Below are 21,661 nucleotides of genomic sequence, written 5' to 3' on the forward strand. Positions count from 1 at the left end.
GAATCTCACAATAATAAATGATTTTTCTTTCACTGTGATCTTCTTTTCAGCCTACTTTTACTGTGGATAGTTTATTTTACTTTTAGAAAAAGGCCAACTACATTCTTATCTTTAAATGAAAGATCACGCTTTGGTCTTGAAATCCCTCTGTAGTCTCCTGTTTTAAAGGCAGATAGGCTGGTGTCTGCTGAGACACCGAGTTTCCACAATACTTCACAAAGAGGGTTTTGTTTTGTTAAAGATTATAACTGCATATGAATATGTTACAGTGGTGTTTTCTGAGTGCTAAGTAGAGATTGTTACTTTAGATGAAGAAAAAGCAACAAGAGCCATAGTTATTATAATCTGACTATGAAAGGCTGATATAATGATCAAAATCTGAAGTAAATAAAAAATAAAGATCCACTATGGCTTAATGAAACATACACTAATATGCTACCTTAACATTTTAATATGGCTGAACTATCATAAAATAAGAATTAAATGTGAGTTCAAAATGTAAATTTCTTTAAAAAAAAAAAAGAAAAACACCAAACCCCAAAACTCTCCAGGTGACACCGTTGCACTGTTTTGCTGTTGTGTAATGTCCAGCACCTAGAGCCAGGGCTCCTGCCTTCTTCCTTATCTGGAGTACTGTGGTGAAGTCAGGGCTTAGGGTGAGGCTAGTTGGCCTTCCCCATGGTATAGTGTTGGGCCTTTTGCTTTCCTTGCACTTTGATTAACTACAGAGATATAACTGTCCCTCAGAAAACGGTTTTGGGCAGAGCTTAAAGAGTTAAGTAGCAGCTTAGCAGGACTCTAACCGGTGTCTGGTAGGTAACGGGAATTAAATGCACCCATTACTGGCAAACACACCTAGCTCATCATAGTAGGATGAGACTGTGGTCCCAGGTACTGGATGGAATTTGATGTTCTATTTACTAAAGCAATTTATTTAAGTGAGGCCATTGTCTTGCTTAACTTTTGCATTAGCACGTGATGATGGGCTTGTCCGTTCCCTTTCACTGCCCTCAAGTAGTCTCTAAGAAAAAGTGCTATGGAGCCTGCACCAGCATAGTCATTATGAAAATGGGCTATAGTGTATAAATGTTAATTGGGTTGTTACTGTACATCAAGCAATTTGCTCTCTATAAGTACATATATTACTCCTTTAAATTTATTTTGAGAAATAATAACTCGTATTCAATAGCATCTGATAGCTGAATAATATATTATGCCTGCCTTTCAAAGATGCACAGATTTCTAGTTTGCAAAGATTATTTTTTATTTATATTTTCCCACCCTTTCTTGTTTCCTTTTTAAACTTATTGCCCAGAAGCCTGTAATTGCTGCCTCTATTACTCTCCTACTGGTTCCTAATGCACACACAACCTGATTTCTACATGCTCCACAGAATGAGAGGTAATTTGTAAGCCACACTGCCAGGTCTTCCTTGGGTACCACAGGTCTTCCAAGAAAGACATTAATTCATGAAGCCTGGACTTGGCCTCACAGTCTTCGTCCACACAACACCCCAGGTGGCGGCTGCCAGGTGATGGGAACCGGCATGGGATGCAATCTGTTTATCATTTCAACATGTGTTCTCTTGGTTCATAGCCTTTCCATCTCAGTCTTCTTTGTCTGTAATGATGCTTTTCTTTCACTCCTCCTTCTGTGAATTTTTAAGTCTGCTCCTTAGTCTTTTACCGTCTTTCCTTATATGTTTCCCCATCCTGGGAGAATTCTCAGAGTTCAGATCTGTAATAATCATTCTCACACCTGCCTTCTCACCCAAGTCCCACATAAGATCTGCGTTTCAGGTCCAGATATCTAATTGCCTACAGCTCCATGTAGTGCTTTTTCCATTACTTTTGGCTAGATATGTCTGAAGCTGAGCTCATTATCTTTCTTTCTCCGAGGTTCTCTCCTTTTTTACTTAATTGGTCATCATGGGTATTCCTTCCTTGGCTGTATGTGCCTCTGCCATATTTCTCTTTTATCTCACCATCTCAGGCGATGCTTTTCATGGAGAAAGTTCTTGCATCTAAGACCCCAACCTTGCTGCTAGTCTGCACTGCCAGTGGGTCCCACCTTCAGTCACATCCGCAGGACCACTGGAGCTCTGGTTAATGCACATAGTTGGGTCCCATCCCCTGAGGCTTTGCTTCTGTGGGTCTCTAATAGTCTGCTGCTGTTGCTGCTGTGTGGGGCCTCACGTTGAGAACCACTCACTGTCTTATGCTTCCTCCTCCAGATTAAATGCTCGCTAGCATGTTATATTTCCTTATGCTATTCCTAGGTTCTACAACCTGAAGCCCGGCTTCTGAGCATTCCTTTCACAGATTTCCTGCCTAGTTTCCAAGGCTCTCGCAGTTCGGTGTACTTTACTCTTCTGCTTTTACTTATATCAAACAAGTCTTATTTGTTTTCCTTTTCCTTTTTGTATTAATTTAGGACTTGCTTAAGCCGCACCTCCTCAGTGACAGTGTTCCTTGGGATGTGTCCTTTCCATTACAGCCCAGGGGCACAGCGCACTATCCTATTAGTTTTCTCCTTAGTGGCAGGGACTCTTCTGTGTCTTCATCTCTCAGACCTGAGCATGGGATTAAGCTGAAGTAGATTTACTGTGTAGTGAATTTATTTCCCAAGCTTAGATATACCTAGAAATCCTTGATTTGGGGGTGGAGAAGAGAGTGAAACCAACAAATGTTAACTCACACAGTTTATTAGAGAACAGAAAACATTGAAACAGAAAGGTTTAGCTAGTACGGTAAAACTTAATGAATACCCATCCTCCTTTGTGAATAGCAGGTTGTTGGTGGTTTTTGGAGGTTCTGGATTTTCTGTGAGGGAGGGTCCATGAGTGGGAACCTGGTGGATAGTTGAGGTGCTGGGATTTGTTTAGAGGCCCTTTGAGAGGGGTTGTAGTCTTCTCCATGGAAAGTCAGACTACTTTATTTTTGTTGAGATGAGTGTTCAACTCCACAAATCAGTCTGTAGATGTGTGCCTGCAATTTTTCTGCTCTCCTTCCTTCCTTTCTTCCTTTCCCTCATTGTAAATCCTATATGTATTTTGCTGATTCAGTATTGAGAGATAATTTCTGTGAATGAAACACTTGTCACTTTTAAGCAGTGTGTCCTTGCCTGTGCTAGACCACTTTGCTCCCTTACGTTCTGCTTAACATGATTACAACGCAGGACAGTGGGCACCTGATGGTTTGTGTCCTTCTTTTACAGGTGCCACAGCTGTGGCCTGGAGCAAAGTCAAAGCTAGGGAAAGCTAGTCTTAGTATTGTTTGGAAAAGGTAAACTGGAGATTATTTGAATTAAATGGAAATAGGGTTTGCGTGGTTTTTGTACCTCATTTGGGATTGGGGAATTAATGTTGTTTAATTTATATTTGTGTCCCCAGTGAACAAAATATATCCATTTTTGAAACAAACAAAAATTAAGCTATGCATCAAAAAGCAATATCCAGGGGTAATTATTATTTTTTAATTTAAATTATAGATCTTATTTTCCTAGAGTCTTTGTGAGATCTTGCAACTATTATTCAGGATATTAAGACATGAAATACTAGATGTATCTGCTTCTCAATACTGGTTTTACAATTGTCTGCTTACAAATGTAAAAACTGTAGGCTATGAATTATGAACTTGTCTATTGCTATTCAGATTCTGCATCCCAGTATTGATGTGTGTTTTCACAAAGAACGGGATGTGGAGGTGGTTTGTGAGTGCTTATCATGAAGCAAACAATGAAATAGGCATCATTTGCATATTGTGCCATTCAATTAGAAGTTTACAAAGGTGTGTAAATCCTGATACAGGAATGATGTTACAAAATAGACTATTAACTTGGTGTCTGCATTTTTAGGTTGCCAAAGTCTTTGTAACACTGTACCTTTTGATGCAGCGCTTACACTTAGGCATGTGCAGTTAGGACCTTTGATTCTGTCTTCACTAACTTTAATGTTTTGAAGCAGTTTTACGATACATTTCCTATAACAGGACATTGTGCTGCTAATTGTTGTCAGAACATATTATTTTTGGATGGGTGTTTTTGTGTGTTTAAATAAGTTTGTCTGCCAGGTAGAGTGTGTCACAAATGACAAACTGTTACATATTTATTTACCCCTGAGATCTATCCTAGCCATCAAAGCCTGCGTCTGTTAGGAGATGCGGGAAGGACAGGATTTACGCTGCAGTACGTCCCGGGCTGTTTAGCTGTTGTATTCTGTGTTGTATTTCATTGATTGCATGGATGCTTCCATTAGTGCTTTCAAAAATAAGTTCTCTTCATATAAATGAATTTATTGCCATCTTAGGATTAATGAGTGTTTCTGTGGAGCTGGAAATGTAATTTGAGTGTATCTTTTGCTACAGGCTCAAGTGTCTAAATGCAGAAAAGGCAGCATCCTCTAAAATCTGGATGTGTTAAACAGTAACATATTTTCTCCACATAGTACAGCTTCATAGTTTCTCTCAGTGTTTAGCATGGAAAATAATAGGTTTTTCTATAACTGGACATGAAGTGTATCTGTAAACTAAAGCCCAAAAGGAAAATTAAGTAAAGGGGCGATCCCTAAGGAACTAACGTTTTCTAAGAGGCAAGTCTTAGTTTTTATTAAGCAGTTTATTAGAGATTAAGAAATACTGCTGCTCCCCACCACCCCCCAAAAAATCAAGCCGTGTTATGGTGGCACATTTCCTTTAATCCTAGTGCTTAGGAGGCAGAAGCAGGCGGAACTCTGAGTTCGAGGCCAGCCTGGTCTATAGGGTGAATTCCAGGACAGCTAGGGCTACACAGAGAAACCTTGTCTGGACTCCCCTGCTCCCCAAAGAAAAGAAATGCTGTAACTAATGTGCAAGGATTAGGCACAGCAGCCATAAGGTAGGGAAGTCGCACAGGCAGGTGGTGTATTCCTTGAAATCTGAGACATTCCTGTAAATCTGGAATTGGTTTTCAATCTTTGTCTTTTTCCATAGGTGATGAGTGTATAAGACCTTCCATGTTTTTGTCCAAAGCTCAGGGATTTGTAGGTGTCCGCATCGCTGCTCTCTGGCATAATCAGGCTCTCTGTATCAGAGATTTGGCCACAAGTCAGGGGGTGCAGAAGAGCTGAAGTAATGTGTGCCCCACTTCTCTGAGGGGTGTGACCGCGGGGCTCACAGCTCCAAAGACTACTCAGAAGTGAGTATAGTAAGGTTAGCCATCTTGGATCTTCTTTACCTGGTCCTAAACACACATTTATAGCTTGGAAATTTAATTGAGAAGAGAATTATAGGATTCCCTGTCAACTATTTGAACTATCCAAAACTTCTATTAAAACAAGCAAGCAAATAAAAATTTGTTAGGAATCATGAGCTGTTTTTAATGAAGAATTATTTTTAGGTAAGAGGTTTAAGGTCACATTCGATATAACCAAGTAGCAGCAATTCTCAGATTTTTCTTACATTTTATGCTGTGTCCTATTTCCATAACCATTTGACTGAATATGTTAGTGTTCATTAAAACATATTTATTCACCATTGAGAACGTCTTGTGATTTTTTTTTGAGACTTTTCTGAGGTATGGGGTACATCTATTTGCAGAAAATATCCCTAAGCCTTAACACATTTTAAAGGGAATGTGTGTATGTATGTGAAAGGCACAGCCATACTCGCTGAACAGGAATCAGCATGTGCAGGTTTCCAGGGAAAGTCTCCCTTAGATGGCGTGAGCAGCTGTCCCAATTCTCATCTCTCAAACCTTACCAATTCTTAAAGGTCTGCCTGGGAACTCACAGGGCTAATGGCTGAATGAATGCCTTTCCTCAGCTTCTCCTAGAACTATGATCTTGAAACCCTGACCTTTTAGTTTAATAACCGTTGTAGTTGAGAAAAATGTTCAGATCTGGAGAGTTGGGGAAGTTTCCAGAAAGGCTGTTTTAAATAGCTGTCTCTATGTGCTGTATCTTTTCTCCTGGGTGCTTTGGATCTGACCTATCAGAAGAAATACATTGTTGCTTTCTGTATTCTATTGATTTAAAAACAAATAACATGAAGCTTAGGTTTGCTCAGGAGCCATTACCACATCAGCTTATTTTCTGCCTCTGCTTTGATCTGCTATTGTAGATTCTAAATTCTTTATGCTAGGTCATGAGTTATCTTTTGTCATTTTAAAATCTGATGCTAGCTTAGTAATTACTTTTCCAGCTGTGACCCTGAGACTGAAAGTTATGATTTTTTTCCCTCCCTCGTTTCTTGGAAATAGCTAGGGCATTATGTAGCTGTGTTTTGTTCTTTTTACTGACCAGAAGTGTGTCACCCAGCTCATCATTTGGGCATGCCTTCTAGAGCTTTCTTGCCTTTTTCCCTTTCCCATTTCCATGTCCCCATCTCCTGTGGCCTGCCTAGATTATGCCACCTTTAATCCATTTGCTCTTGCTTCTTGCTCACGACAGGCCATGGGGCCTGACTAAGACAGGCAGAGAATATTGGGAAAGAAACAGCAGCCCTCCATGTTGCATTCCCTTCTCCCCGTAGCACTGTGCCGACAGTCTTTCCCCGATGGCCTTGTTGCCATCGGTGCACCTGGTTACCCTTTGGTAATGACATTTTCTTTTTGTCCCCCCTGGTGATCACATCACTACTTTTTTTTTTTTTTTGGCTTTTCCCCTGTCAGGAAGCCTCAGTGTCACAGATGGGAAATGAGCCACGAAGACATGTCACTGCTCTAAGCGAAAGGAGTTAGATGTAGAAAGACACGCTGCAAGGCTCACTGTTGCATCTCACATGCTGGGCCACAGAAAGACACACTGCAAGGCTCACTGTTGAATCTCACACGCTGGGCCACAGAATTAGAGCTGAGAGCAGGGAGATGTTAGCTATAGGTTGCTGGTTTTCAGCTCTGGATGAGGAAGCTCTGGGTAGACAGAATATGCAGCATGACGACTTCATTTTATATATTATTTTGTACTGGAGATTTCATAAGACCAAACTTTATACTCGATAAACTGTGGTGGTTAATGTGTTAATTTGACTGCAGTAGTCATTACACAATTTGCTTAAATATAAAATGATCACATTGAATATATCCTTTTTGTTTTTTCAATTATCCTCCAATAAAGTTGAAAAAAAAAATCCCTATAAATCAAAAAGACATGAGATTTTTTTCAGCTCACATAGAAAACTGATCTCCGTGACTTCTATTTAGTCTTGACATACTGAGCTTTTCCAGAGGCCTAGTTTTAATCAGTTGATGTTGGTGGAGAGTTTTAGTGAATTTTACTTGAGAGGAAGTATTCTATTGTGATTTTAACTTTCCTAGAAAAGTGTGGCTGCACCTCCAGAGCAACAGTGTGTTGGGCACCTGTTCTGCCAGACTTCAGGATACATTTTGATTGGGTGGAGCTTTGTTCCTCCCAAGAGGATTTTCTCTCCCATTGAGAGCTTTCTGAGAAGTTGGCCATGTTGGTCACCCCTGTGTGATGCATAGTTCAGAGCTGTAGGGTGTACAGGTTCAGTCACAAGCCTTGTGTTTGGATGAGGAACCCAAAAGTCAGAGAGATTAAGTATTTGCTTATCCAAGGTCTGGCTTATAGAAAAACAGACATAATCAGACTCCCTTTTTGAGGTGTTACTGCTTGCAGTTTCTCTGCTGTTATTTTTATTATTTAAAAACCTTCAGTAAGAAAAACAAAACTAAGATTTATCTGGATGTAAAGTAATTCTCTATTGTAGCACAATTTTTTGGTTTGTGTGTGACCTTTTCAAAGTCGAGGCTGTCTTTTTTATGGTATCACTCTGAAAAAGGGAGAAACAGAACAGACAGCCTGGAGTTGGGATGACTCTTGATTGCTGCCTGGGCACCTCGTGTCCCCAGCATGTTGGACTAGCCGGGCTGCTGCTGGTCCCTGCCCTTGTCCGTGGTTTATATTCTACTCACTCCTTATTGAGATGTGTGTATCACTTACAGTGAGCAGGTCAGTTGTTTCTAGGTCATTTATAGACTTGTGTGCAGCCATCAAGAGTCTTAGAACAATCTCAGTATTTTAGAAAGTGACCCCTAGCTTCTGGTGGTGACACAGACTGATTTTTGGGAGACAGAGGTAGCAGAATTGTGATTTTGAGGCCAGCTTGGCTTACATAGCATTAGTCTGTTTTAAACAACCCCAGAGGGAACCAATATACACCACCCTATTGCAAACCCACAGCCAAACCAAACCAAACCAACCAACCAACCAAACAGATGAACAAAATAAACCAGAAAGTGTGTGTGCATGCACATTCATAAATACCACAGTCACCAAGAGCTGTGGAAGGTAACCTGCCGTGTTTTCTCATTCCCTCCTTCTACCATCCAGGCAGCCACCACTCGTCTTCCTGGACATACTTAAGTATTTTATTCTCTGGGTACAAGTTCCTTGTCAGCTTTGATTGGCTAATTCCTGCCACCCATCCCCTCCATTCTGTGACTCTTTGATGCTGCCATTGCTTTTTTACAGTCTATAACTGAGGGGAAATAGCCATTAAACTTTTTAAAGTCATGGTTATAGCTTAGTCTTGGTTCCATATTTAAAAATTGTTTTGTATCATATTATAAGTAAAATTTTGCATATGCCCCAAGGCAAGGTGCATCTCGCTATGTCTGGGTCACCAAATAATGTATACAAGTAGCAGACACAGACTGTCTGGTCTTCCATCTAAGAGGTGGAACCATTAGGAATAACACTAGGTTTTGTGCGTTTTCCTAGATCTTCCGAATGGTTCTGATTTTTTTTCTCATAATTTTAGTTGGTAGCTTTCTAATGAAGAAGAGATGGCTTTTGCTTCTTTCTTATTGAAAACTCTTAAAGTAGTGTAAAACTTGTCCATTATTTACTGTTATAGCTGAAAAAAAAAATCCTTACAAGACACACATTGTATACAACCTTTTAATTAGAAAGGGCAGATGTTACCAGTGAAGTCTCCAGGTATTTAGAAAGCTCCAGCTGTGTGCTCAGTACTGTTCTGTGTTTCTCTCCAGTTGTTGGCACTTGAAGTTGAATGGCATATGTCTCAGAAAATATGGTTTCTAAATTCTCATAAATTTTCAATACCTTTATTGTAAATTATGAAAAATAAATATAAATACAAAGTTTATGCTCTGTAATAAATATTTGTGTTAATTATTTAATCATTGACTCTAGAAGCTTTTAGCACCATTTTCCTCCCCTGAAGTCCTTGACAGTCTGACCTTTCTTTACAGACATTGTCAGACGTTAATGTTAGGACATCATTTTAAAGACCTTGCACTTAATGGCTTAGTCCCCACTGGGTAGTAAGCAGCTCCTTCAGTTTATTATAAATTTTGGCAGGTGTGAAAATTTCTAGGTCACCAGAGGACTCTTGATTAAATTGCTCCTGAAGTGCACTAATTGGCCCTTTCCACAATGCTCAGGGAATTCCAGGAGACACTGACCACCTGGCACAACTTTGCCCATTTAGATCCAGCTTAGCCATCTTTCCTTGTTTTTGTTTTAGCAAGCCACTTGTTTTATCTTCTTCTACTTTCTGTTGATTGTAGTTTCTGATGAAGAATTGAAAAGAAGAGTAGCTGAGGAGCTGGCACTGGAGCAAGCCAAGAAGGAGTCAGAAAACCAGAGACGGTGCGTTGCCAGGGGTTGTGTTATTTATTTTATTCGATGTGTATGAGTCCCTTGATTGTCTCTATGTCTGTGCACACTACCTGTGTTCCTGGTGCCTGTAGAGGTCAGAGCCAGGCATCGTATCCCCTGGAACTGGAAGTAGAGACCCTTGTGAGTCCCATGTGGGTTCTCTGTAAGTACAGCAAATGCTTGTAACTGCTGATTTAAAACCAAACCAAACAACAACAACAAAACTACTTTATTTTTGTATGGCAGAACTCCAAAATGTACTGAACATACACATTTAGTTCTTTTGCTTTGGGGTTATGCTTGGTAGAGCCTTAAATTATTCATGTCTTTAAAAAGAATTATTGTTATATGAGCTTTGTTTTCTTAACATATGAAAAATAGTTTCTGAGGATTGCCTAGGAATTTTTAAATTTCTAAAAGAATATGTTTAAGATTGAAAATTGAATTGCTCATTACTGTATATTAAAATGGACACTTACAGGTAATGATGAATATCATATGTTACATAGTGCTTAGATTAACAAATAGCACTAATTAGTAATATACCAACTAAAAAAATTGAGATATCAGAAATTTGCATAGTTGAAAATGAAAGTCCTCTATAATTCTGTCTTGCAGAAATAACCACTCTTTCATGTTTTATTCTAGATTGTTTTATGTGTAGATACTCCCATTTTATTGTTGCCATTATTAACACTGTAAGAATTAATAGCTAAAAGAATGCTCTTTGAAGTCATAGAGTTAAAACCCAGAAGCCATCCAGTACCATCCTGGAGGAAGCAGGGCATGAAACAGCCATGAAGAGCCATATGTGCTTTTTCAAATAATTTGCAAGAGTCATAGACTTGGGGGGGCTGGGGATAGAAACAGTATACAGGACAGTGCAGATAATGTATACACACATTATTTTGAAAAAGTCCTACTCTTTAAAGATCTAAAGTATGTACTCATTCATAGAAATGCATGAGTACATTTTTAATCCAAGATCAGAGTCGCGTGCTTCCCACCCCGGCAGCTTCTGAGAGCTGCCTAGAGCACTGTGGTCATGTGGGCACATGGTAGTTTTCCACTGTGAGCAGAGGTACGCATATGCCTACATGGAGCAGGAGGTTAGAATCTATTTGTAGTTCATTTGACAAAGCAAGTAGAAGGACGCTTTGCATTGGACTGGTGTCCTCATTGGCTGTAGGACCTTCAGCTTAGGATTTAAATTCTTTGGTCCTTCATCCCCTAGCTGATGAGTTTGAACTCAGAATGTATCCATTTAATATACGAAGAAGAATATAAGCTGTCCATGCAGTCCACCACTCTCTGAGGAAATAGATAATGGGTAATCACTTAAAAACTGAACTATAATTAACACTTTCAGAATGATCTGTGTCTATATAGTGGCTTCCTATGAAATACTTTATAATAATAATAATAATAATAATAAGTATTATTATTATTATTATTATTATTATTATTATTATTATTGGAAAAAATGTTTTGTTTAAAGCTTTTTTCCTGACAACCTCCAGCCGTCAAATCTTGGAAATCTTGAGTGTTCTTCTTTATGACACTTGGTAGAATCAATAGCTTTTTACCTTCTTTTTTTTTTTTTTTCTTCACCAAAGAAGAAACTTTAGCACAGCATTAAAAAAGTTTTCAGTTCAGCCTTTTAAAAGCAGCATCTTGGAGCAACAGTGCATTTATGTAGTTGTGTTCGTTGCCTAAATTTAAATAAAGACTTCTTATGATCATTTCTTCAAAATGGTTCGTCATGCTGTTGTGTTGTCACCTGTACAAGTCCTGGTGACCAAGTTTCTTTTCTCTTAAGTGCACAGAGAACCATGCACCAGTTCTCCAGCCTATGAGATCTGAACAGGGGCACATAGACAAGTCAATTTCAAATATGTGTGTTTGAGAAGTACATTGAAATTAATTTCCATTGTGATTTTTATCTTGTTTGTTTGTTTGTTTGTTTGTTTTGCTTGTTTTTTGTTTTTTTTTGAGACAGGGTTTTTCTATGTAGCCTTAGCTGTCCCGGACTTGCTTTGTAGACCAGGCTGGCTGCTGGGATTAAAGGCATACGCCACCACGCCTGGTTTTGTGATATTTATCTTTATAGAATTATTATTGTAACTCCATATACTAGTTTTTAATTGATGCATAGCATTGAATGCTCTAATGGCTTGCCATGTAATGTTTCCATGGACATGTGCACTGTGTAATATTCAGTCATGGTATGACCCGCTCTCTTCTCAATTATTTCCTCTTTCTGTGAGGTAAAAATGTCTCTCCCCTATCCCCCAAGGGACAGCGTTTCTCTTGCGTAATTTTTAAAGCTCAGTCAGGTGCTGACGGTGAGGAGAACCAGGAGAGATTTAACAGGCTAGAGAACTTCGCAGCAGAGAAACAGCCTGAAATGTCTTCCATCAGGACAGCTTAACTCATGACCTTGTTCAGGGAGAATTCTTTGGACCAAAAGATCGGACCTTCAGTTCTGCCTAACTCAGGAAGCCCACTCAGGAGGAGCCACTCCTTATCCAGAGAAGACTGGAACTGCCTAAGACTGAAGAGGGAGGCAGTGTTCAACAGGAGAGCCTTAACAAGGGCGCAGTGGGTGCTGGACCTCAGGTGCCGCTGACTTCGAAATGTACCACTGAGGGAAAAAAATGGCTGCGAGTTATGATAGTGCTTTATTTCTTATAGTTTCTTATTAAAATGACCTATATTTATAAAGAAAATAAATCGGTTAAGGCAGTGGTTCTCTACTGGGGACATTTTGGTCTCCAAGGGATATTTGACAATATTTAAGACATTTTTAGCTGTCACACTTGTCAAGTCGTATCTAGTAGATGGCACTGGAGATGCTGCTAAAGATTGTGTAGTTCACAGGATAGGCTCCTTGCTGCCTTCTATCTCCTACAACAAGAGTCATCTGGCTAAACTGCCAATTTTGCCAACAGTGAGGTCGCAGGCTTCTAGCCTTCTTCAGGCCCTTTCACACTGGCTTTCACTCACGTGATTCACATTTGGATGCTCAGTCCTGATGCCCTTGTTTCCCCACATACTATTGTATTCCACACCCTCAAAACCTTGCCGATATAGCATTCCTTAAAGGATTGCTCACCTGCCACTTCCAGGGCTTTCCCAAGCTGCTAACACCATGTCTGCAAGTTTTGATGCTCTATGCAAGTGATGACACCCGAGGCAGGCAAGACTGCCTCTCTGCAGTCAGGAGGCACTTTAGGCATGTGAAAGTGTGGAAAACTATGTGTTGGTGAAATCAGCTCGGATGTGTGCCAGGCCATGAGATCTATCAGACTGTATGGCACCTTGGCAGGCTTGCCTTGCGCTGCTTGTGCAGCAGATGCCCTTTCTCTGCTGTTCTGACTAGTCATGGCACACATATCTAGACAAATCATGTAAGCCAAAGACATTCTGCAATCCATTCTGAATTTACCCCCACTTCGTTTAGGTTCTGTTCCTTTATGTCTAATGCTGGCTTTCCCCATGAGAGGTTTCTTATTAGAGCCATGGTAACAACAGGGCTGAGTACAAGTTTTGTAGCAACCTGCGTTATATTCTCATTAAAACCCTCAAACAACGACTACATCTGTACACAGACTTTCCATTCACTGTACTGTAGATCTGGGGGCACTGGAAAAGCTCTGAGCTGCTGATTATGAGCCTCCATGCTTAAATTCTTTTGTCTAATTTGGAATCATGCATTTGCTCATCAGAACATCTGATGGATGGAGCAGTCATTTGGCCTGCTGCTGAGGGGCCAGAGGAGCCAGGCTGGTTTTGCTGGGACAGTATGTTGTGTGTGCAGGCTGAAGCTGACCACACTGCTCTGCAGCTACAACAGGCCAGCACACAAGGACACAGTACCCTACGTTACAGTTTAAACATAGTCTTTTAAAAATGTGATTTACTTCTCCCCTTGTCCTTCCTCCAAAAGCCAATCTCTGACAGCAAGAAAAATGTGACTACTTCTGACCTGTGACCCTTGGCATTCGAATTTCACCTCTTTACCTGTAAAGGCAAGTGAGAGTATTTTAGCTTTAATAACCTTTCTTCAAGAAATCAAGAAGAAAATAAGAGTAGCCACTCAGGGGTGCAGCTAGCTGTCTGTCAGCTAAGAGAGCTCTGCCTGCTGTTTTCAAATGGATGTCAGTTGAGATCTGTCCTAGGTTTCGGTCATTCGGAAATTACATTAGATCCATTGAGTCTTAGTTTAGTAAGTGGCTTAATAAATCAGTCATAAATTTTATCAACTGTCCTCTTAGAGCATAGCATGGTTCACTTAGTTTTCCATTGATAGTGGTATGGACGCCAGAAACAGGGCTTACAACATTTGTGTATCTTTTAGTTCTTTGTGATACTGAAATCCATGGTAATGTTGCTGTCTGTGTAAGTCCAGTCTGTCTAATATTTTTCTTTTGACTTTATTATTAGATACATTCAGCCTTTGGAGGGAAAAGCTAAAATATGGGGGAGGGAAGAGTTGTCTAGACAAACAGTTTTGTGAGTTATGGTCATGTTTAAACTAGTGAGTAGTCATGTACTGAAATATTGTGTCTCTAGCCTACAAAATGCTCACAGATCGTTTTCAGTTGAATGAAGTCAAGGCATGAAGAAACTGACCACAGCTGTCTTTCTGGGAGGGACAGTGCCATGCCTTGAATATAGTTTGTCCCCCAGTGTCCCTGTATTGGAGACTTGGCATCTGATGCTACAAGGTGGGAAGTGATGGAATCTTTGGGAGGGAGCTAGAAAGAGGTCCGCGCGTAGGGTGGGGACAGCAGGAATGCACTGCCCTTCACACTCTTCAGAACGACAAAGGTAGCCCTCATGGGACCCCTGACTGCTTGTAGAAGTGAGTTGCTGTGAAAGCAAGCCAAGGCAGCCTGCTCTCTGTGACTTCCTTGCTGAGACGCTGTCAGCAGTAGCTTGAGCAGAATAAAGTTAGTGTGGGTGTCATGGTCTTGAATCTCCAGAACTGTGAGCATCTTCTCTTAATAAAGTTGGCTTGCCTCAGATTAGTTTTAATATTAGTGAAAAGTTACTAATATTAATACATGTGGTAAGTATTACATGTATATACTTGTATTAAAATAAAAACAAAATTAATTTATATCTTTATAATTTGATGTTAACAAGTGACTACAAATGTTTGTTTTAATTTAGTGTAATATTCATTCTCTTTTCTGTCATAGAAACAAATTATAAGATTATAAAAACTACAACTTCAACCTATATGCAACTTCTAAATACATAGTAATTTAAAGGCAGTAAAAACTCTAAGGGCAAGTACTTTTGAGAACTAGTGCTTACTTATCAAGGCCTACTGTAAAAGTGGTTTGGAGGTAACCTTAAACAATCAGTTTGTAGCCAGTAGTTTTTCGTGTTATTTGTAATTGGCATGACCAGATGAATTTCTAGTTTACATGTATTTGAAGAAATGCTTATTACTATTAAGTAGCTCCATGAAGGCCTGGGTCGGTACAGCAGCTGTTGTGCTGTGTCCCCCATGTCTGGCCACTTTCAGGAGGTGGATGATTTGTTAGACACAAAACCCCCTTTGTGACCAGTAATGGGATCTTCCTGGACTTAGAACCGGTTATGTAGATGATCTCATTCTGCCTGTTTCTTCCCTGCATTGCTGTAGTTCTGCACTTACATGTTTCCATTCCATTATGCTGCAAAGCAGATAGAGCCCTCATCATTCTGAGCGACCTAGCAGAGCATAGCCCAGCCTCGGTGTACCTTTGCTGGGAGGACGCCCACCACCTCCTGCTTATGTTCTAGGTGTTGGGATCTGGGCCAGCTGCCACTGCCAGCTTTTCTCTGGTGTCACTTCTTTGTATGTCCCAGAGACAACTGCTTTTTCACAGTAGCAGGGTGGCTAGTCCACTCTTGAGCCTTATGCATAAGTTGTCATTCTTTCCAAACTTGGCTTCTCTTCTGTTGGTGCTCTGCTGCTGAGGAGTCCTGCTCCGAGTCCCATTCCAGAAGCTGTTTTCACATGGCAGGAATCTCAAAGCCAGAAAACCAAAGCCAATCAAGCATGCCATCAAAATCTGTAACTTTTTAACTTGTAATTTCAGCAGTGATGTTCAGCCACCTATTGTTCAGATGTTTCTCTTGACAGTAATTACAGCGTTTTCTCTCATGAAACATAGTGTTTGAAGTAATTTTTGCTGAAACTGGTTTCTCTGTGTGGAAGTGTCTGGGAAATCATCTCTCAGTGTTCTGTTGTTGCTCATGTTGATGTTTTTCCATTACCTGAACAGTCCAGGTTTTCCTTTTTTGGGGGTGGGGTGGGGTGGGGGGAGCTGTAAGGTGCTCTTATAATTTGTTATTTCTTATTCTATTACTACTTATCCAAAGCACTGTTACTTTTATCAAAATAGGTGGCTCAGATGACTGCAGCAGAGCTAGGCAAGAACTGGACTTCATGCAGCCTACTCAGTCCTTGGCTGAGGTGATGGTAGCCCATTGCCTCTCATCGTTACATAAACACTTACTCAGAGGAAATGTAGTGTGCAGGCTGATGCAGGCCAGGCTGGTGAACCGAGCAGCCTGCTCTTTCCCCCTAGTTCTACTGTCTAGAGAATGGGCCTTCATCTTTGCAGACCTCCTGCTGCCTTGGTGCTTTGTCCAGGAAACACATTTACAGTGAGGAGCATAAATATGAGGGATGCTTTAAAAAAAAAAAAAGTCCAAATTTCTGTTTAGTTTTAGAAGGTAGGTGAGCTGTGGCTTGATGCTTGTTTCTTTAAGTGCAGAAGGCAGTAGTCCACATACGCTGGGCTTATCCCTGGCTGTTTGATCAGCCTTCTGGAGTCCATCTGCTGGCCTGCTGGTGATGATGTGTTAGAAGTGTCAAAAAGCAGCCCAGGCTGCCTGTAAGGGCCTTGTCTGAGTCCATGCTGTGCAGCAGCAGGGGTTGGGGTCGATGTCTGTGGCTCGTATTACCACTGGAGAACATGGGAATGTTTGTGGTTGGGGTAGCACCTGGGGACCACGGGGATGTCCAGGGCCTGTGCAGAACTGGCCTGCTCCTTATTGGATGAGCTGCTCTGGAGAGCCGGCCCCATTTATTACCAGCAGCAGCACTTGGGAGAGTGGGTCCTGTGCCTCTCCCAGGCAGCACAGTGGATCTGGCCCTGGTGGCAGAAGTGTGGGAGAGCTGGCCCTGCCACTGGTCTCTCGTCTGCCGTGTGTGGCATGGGTGTAGAGATGATTCCTCCGCCTCCTTCACCATTTTCAGCGGTCAGTCTGGAGAGCTAGCCCTGCCCCTAACCAGCTGGAGCATTCAGTGGGCCCTGCACCTTGCCTGGACAGCACAGCGGAGCTGAGCCTGGTGGCAGGGCCACAGGTGAGCTAGCTCTGAGGATGAGCACTGGAGAAGTGGTCCCACTGTGAGGTGGCATGGTGCAGGTGATGGCTCCCCTCCCTTGCCCTTTACCAGCTGCATTAGTCAGGAGAGCTGGCCCCAGGGTCATGAGAGTAGGTGGGCTGTCCCTGTCTTTCACCTGGCTGGCTCTGGAGGCATGGGTGCGGGTGAGTTGGCTCTGAGGGCGTGAGAGCAGGAGAGCTGACCCTGCTACCTGCCCATGGCAGCATTGAGTGGCCTAGCTGCAGCACTGCAGGAGAACTCACTCTGGTGATGTGTGTGGAGAAGGGGAAGCTGGTGAGCTGACCAGTCAGCTACCGCTCAGGCCCAGATCCAGAGCTCTGACTTGGCCCACCCCAAAATCTATATCATCTGTGAATGGTTGGAACCAGTCCTGCTGATCCAAAGCTGCAGGGTCTCCATGACACAGGGCAACAGTGGGATAACCAGGAGGAGTCCCGATGAGGATCCAATATTGATGGTGCCACAGAAGCCAGAGATTCCAAACCAGGCCAGTGACTCATTGCAATGAACATTTGCAAGTGAAGTTGTGTGGACAGAGGGATATACTGTGGGACACACTGTGACACACTACAGCTTCCATGATGAGTTATTTTCTCTGATTTGGTTTTTTGTTTTGTTTGTTTGTGTGTGTGTGATTTATTTGGGGGAGGAGGCTGCAGGGGTAAAGAGTGGATATGAGGGGATGGAGTGATAAGTGGGACTAGGCTGCATGATGTGAAACTCAAAAAGAATCAACCAAAAGTTAAAAGAAGTAAAAATAAAAACTACATTTATTTTTTTAAAAAAGTGTCAAAAAGTTTGCCATCTTTGGTAGAGGCTGATCACTCTGGAGAGATGTTCAGAGAGGGCCAACGTCTTCCCCGTTTCCTTTTTTGATCTTTTTATTTTTATTTTATTTTATTTTGTCAGCTGTGCCCTGAGTGGAAAAGGAGTTCAAGTGACATAGCTGTGAATCACATGTGAATTTCATCTCACCTTAGGCTTATTTCTCAACACTGACTTTTCCCTTATGTCTTAAGTAGTGATTGCTTCCCTCATCTTTGAAAACTAGTCTTGAAAGTCACTATTCTCTGCTTGTTTGTGTGAATTCCTTTAGTAATGGCAATTTCTTGATAGTTCTCTCTAACTTAGTATTGGGACTGTTTTCTAGATAGCGCAGTGGAGAAGATGCTGAAGGAGCCAGCCCGCTGCTTTGTGAACTTCATCATCATCTACTTCTGGTCAGAGCTGTGCTCATGTACAGAGTGCAGAGCTTGGAGGCCGCCACACCTCAGGAAACAGGACTGATAGAGGCGTGATGGTTATTTTCTTCCATGGTTGCCAAGGGGAAATCATCTTGCTTTTATTTCTCCTTATATTCATCCTTAGACTTTGGCAGGACATGGAAGGAGTTAAAGAAAAGCTCAGATGGCTTCCTGTTTTGTGTTGGATGGTGATGGCTGTGTTGGGCTGCTGGCTTGTCTCTACTGTGTGTTTGCCCTTCATGAAAAAGTCAGAGCTGTCACACAGAGCTCATAGGCTTAAAAAGTTAGCTGCTGGGGCAGTTTGCCTTTGAATCCCTCCATCAAAGTGTGTGTAGCCACCACGAGAACAATTTATTAGTTATACACTATTTACAACTGCTTCCTTCTACGTAAACTATCTAGAGCCTCCAGGCATCAGCTATTTATTTCATTTGGGGAGTTTTTCAACTTGCCTCATTAAAATGGTTTTAGTGTCAAGTATAAAGTAGAAAAATGAACGTTAGCCATGTAAATATTTCAACTAACAAGTTAAATTCAGGTTCCAGCGTACCACTTAGAGTTCCTATTTCCTAGCTTCTCTATTTAGAGATTGCGGATTCTATCAAAACATGAGTCTCTTAAAAACCAAGAACTTCATTTCACTTTGCCTCCCTGGTGGAGTTGATGGATTAAAACCAAACCACATCAAAACAGTCGTCCCCCCCCATCACTGAAATCACCAATTTGATGTGAAAAATGTCTATTAATTAAAAAGCCATTATCCAACTGAATTTCTGTGACTCTTATTATTTCTATGGAACCAAATTGCTTTGACTAAGAAAGGTCATTTCTCAAAGTCCTGAAAACATAGATAATATTGGTTTGTAGAAAAATGTACCAAGGAAATACTCCTCATCTTCACTGCCTTCTTGTTCTCCCATAAAAACCACTCACGAGTCTTATGGTTAAATAGGTTGATGTTATATAAGCAGGTGTTCTCTCCACTCACTCTGTAGAGATCCTAGGCAGACTTTAACTTGGATAATAAACACCATTTAAGAATATTCCCAGACAAACATGGCCGGTTGATACCTGCCTGTAATCTTAGTATTGGAGGTATGAGGATCGCAAATTCAAGGCCAGCTAGGGTTACACAGTGAGACTGTATTTCAGAAGAAAACAAATGAAGAAGATGCTCGCTAATCATGTGGAACGGTAGGCTCACAGTTTCAGACACTGTGCTTTTCCAAACACTTCGTATTACTGCTGATTGTCCTGTCCTTGTATTCCTATGAGGCTGATTCTGACTTGTTGGTCTCCCTACTTTGTGGATGAAATGACTAAAGCATAGGGCTCATTTGCCAAATAGTCAAGTTGCCAAGGAGGGGAGAGGTAGGCTGGACCCCATCCTTACTGCACTGGACTGTGCTACCGACGCTGGCTTGGTGTCTGGTTGCACAGGGATGCTTCCTGTGGGCTGTTTGTCTGCATGCTCCTCCTTGGCTTCCCTTGAGGTGGTGTGCTAAAGGGTTACAGTTGCAGGGTGGAGTGTGACCAGCTCTGCTGGTTATGGAGCTCAAGAAATAAGGGATTTAGTTCTAAAAGACTTGCCAAGAGAAGGACTTTTTCTGTGTCTTTTTTAAAAAAAAACTCACGTGACTATATTTTGAAATGAAACTGTCACAATACTGTCAAAATGGTAAAGATTAATATTTCTGTAGACTTTGTTGGAAACTGTGCATTTCTTTATAAATATATCTTTCAACTGTGCAGTTCTGTTTTTATAGAATTAAAAGAAGCCCAAACTATTATGCAAGTGAGTCTTTGTAAAAACTTGAGGTTTGTCTTAGAAAGCTTTCTTCCAGCTGATGAAAATATGAATAATGTTAGTTTAACAAAAAGCATTTTGATTACTAATTATTCTTGACTCCCTCTTCCTGCTTTATGTCCTTGCATCCTCTTTCTAATTAACTGAGCCCTGAAACGTGCACTTTCAAATACACTACACTTCCATCTCTCACCATTGTTATCCTGCCTGTGTCTCACTAAGGGGGGATCTCATTCCCTTTCTCCAGGGACTTTTGAGTAGTCCTTTGAGGTTGTCACAGCGTGTAGGGTCCTGCCATTGAGCAGATAGAGGCTAGCCATGACACTTTTACACACAGCCACTATCCTAAAGAATTGTCTTTGGCATTTTGGCTCAGCCTGCCTTTATCCCCGCTCTCTCCTTGAACACTCCAGCCATGTCTGATGGTAGCCTTGTGTGTGCAAGTATTCTTACTTACTGCTCAGAATACTTGGATCCCCTGGTTTGCGTGGTGGGCTCCCCTTTCTCAACTGTATAGGGAGGCTTTGGCCATCACTGTCCCAGCTTCCTGTCCTGCTGTCATCTTCCTTAGGCTCCCCAGTTTTTGCTTTATGTGTATTTGTGGCACTGCGTTTGTTTATTGTTTTTGTCGACAAAATTGATCGTCTGTCATTTGGGAGATATCTAAAGATATTTGCTCAATTATGGTGAAACTTTGTTGTGGTTAACTTTGCTGTTTCTTCTAAGCTGGCTGGCCAGCAAGCCCAGCTCTGGGCACAGACACACCGCTGTGCTCGGCTCTTTCTTACCTGGGCGCTGGGCATCTGCACTCAGGCCCTCATGTTTCACAGCAGTTAGCAAGCACTTCATGCATGAGCCGTTTTCAAGCCTGTTTTGTTTCTTTCTTTCTTTTTTTTTTTTTTTTAGTAAACACTTGAAACCTAACAGAATGAGGATATACCCTTTTATTGTTTTTGTTTTTGGACTTAAGTTTTGGCCCCAAGCCTATTCTAACTCTGTAACTCTGCGTAAAACATACAATGTAGACTGTGCAAAGTGTTCTTTATGCAGGTTTTGAATCCTCACAAGCTGGAGCGATGTCAGGAACTGTCTTTTCTGGCTGGGCATGTAGTTCTAATTTGTCTCTGTGGGCTTGGACAAAGGGACTCCAGCTCTTCCCTCAGCACGGGGGCTTTCAGGCCGAGAGGAGCTTGGCGTTGTATTGCACATCTCTGTGTCCTTTGGTTGCCTTGCTAAAAGTTTTTGCTGCAACTTGGAAGATGTTGTTTTCTTCTTTATCCTGCCCTCTCTGGCTTCTGCATGCAGTCTTCCTCCAAGGCTCTAGGAGAGGCAGTGCCCACCCACAGCCGCCCTGTGTGCGACTTGATGGCTGGGCTGTGCTCCATGCCTTCTTGTGCTTGGCCCCCACTCTCTCCCTTTAAATACCTTTGTTGTTTGTGGGAGGGAGCCGATTTTTTTCTTTTTTTCTTCATTTTTCCAGCAGCTTGTCACAGGACTGACTCACACTCAGCAAACTCAGCCTTAGATAGCTTTCTGCAGATAGGAACAACAAATTCAGCAGTCAGGGAACAAAGTGA

At 41.5% G+C, this 21,661-nt stretch overlaps 1 protein-coding gene across 1 annotated transcript in view; it reads left to right on the plus strand.

Annotated features, from left to right (window-relative positions):
- Chchd3 (coiled-coil-helix-coiled-coil-helix domain containing 3) overlaps positions 1–21,661 on the plus strand; it is a 261,113-nt gene that overhangs the window by 41,562 nt on the left and 197,890 nt on the right. The window contains exon 3 of the mRNA XM_051151761.1: positions 9,529–9,610. Within this exon, the coding sequence (XP_051007718.1) occupies positions 9,529–9,610 (82 nt within the window). The remainder of the gene's footprint in view (positions 1–9,528; positions 9,611–21,661) is intronic.

This window comes from Acomys russatus, chromosome 10, assembly GCF_903995435.1.
Source record: "Acomys russatus chromosome 10, mAcoRus1.1, whole genome shotgun sequence".
NCBI classification, from domain to species: domain Eukaryota; kingdom Metazoa; phylum Chordata; class Mammalia; order Rodentia; family Muridae; genus Acomys; species Acomys russatus.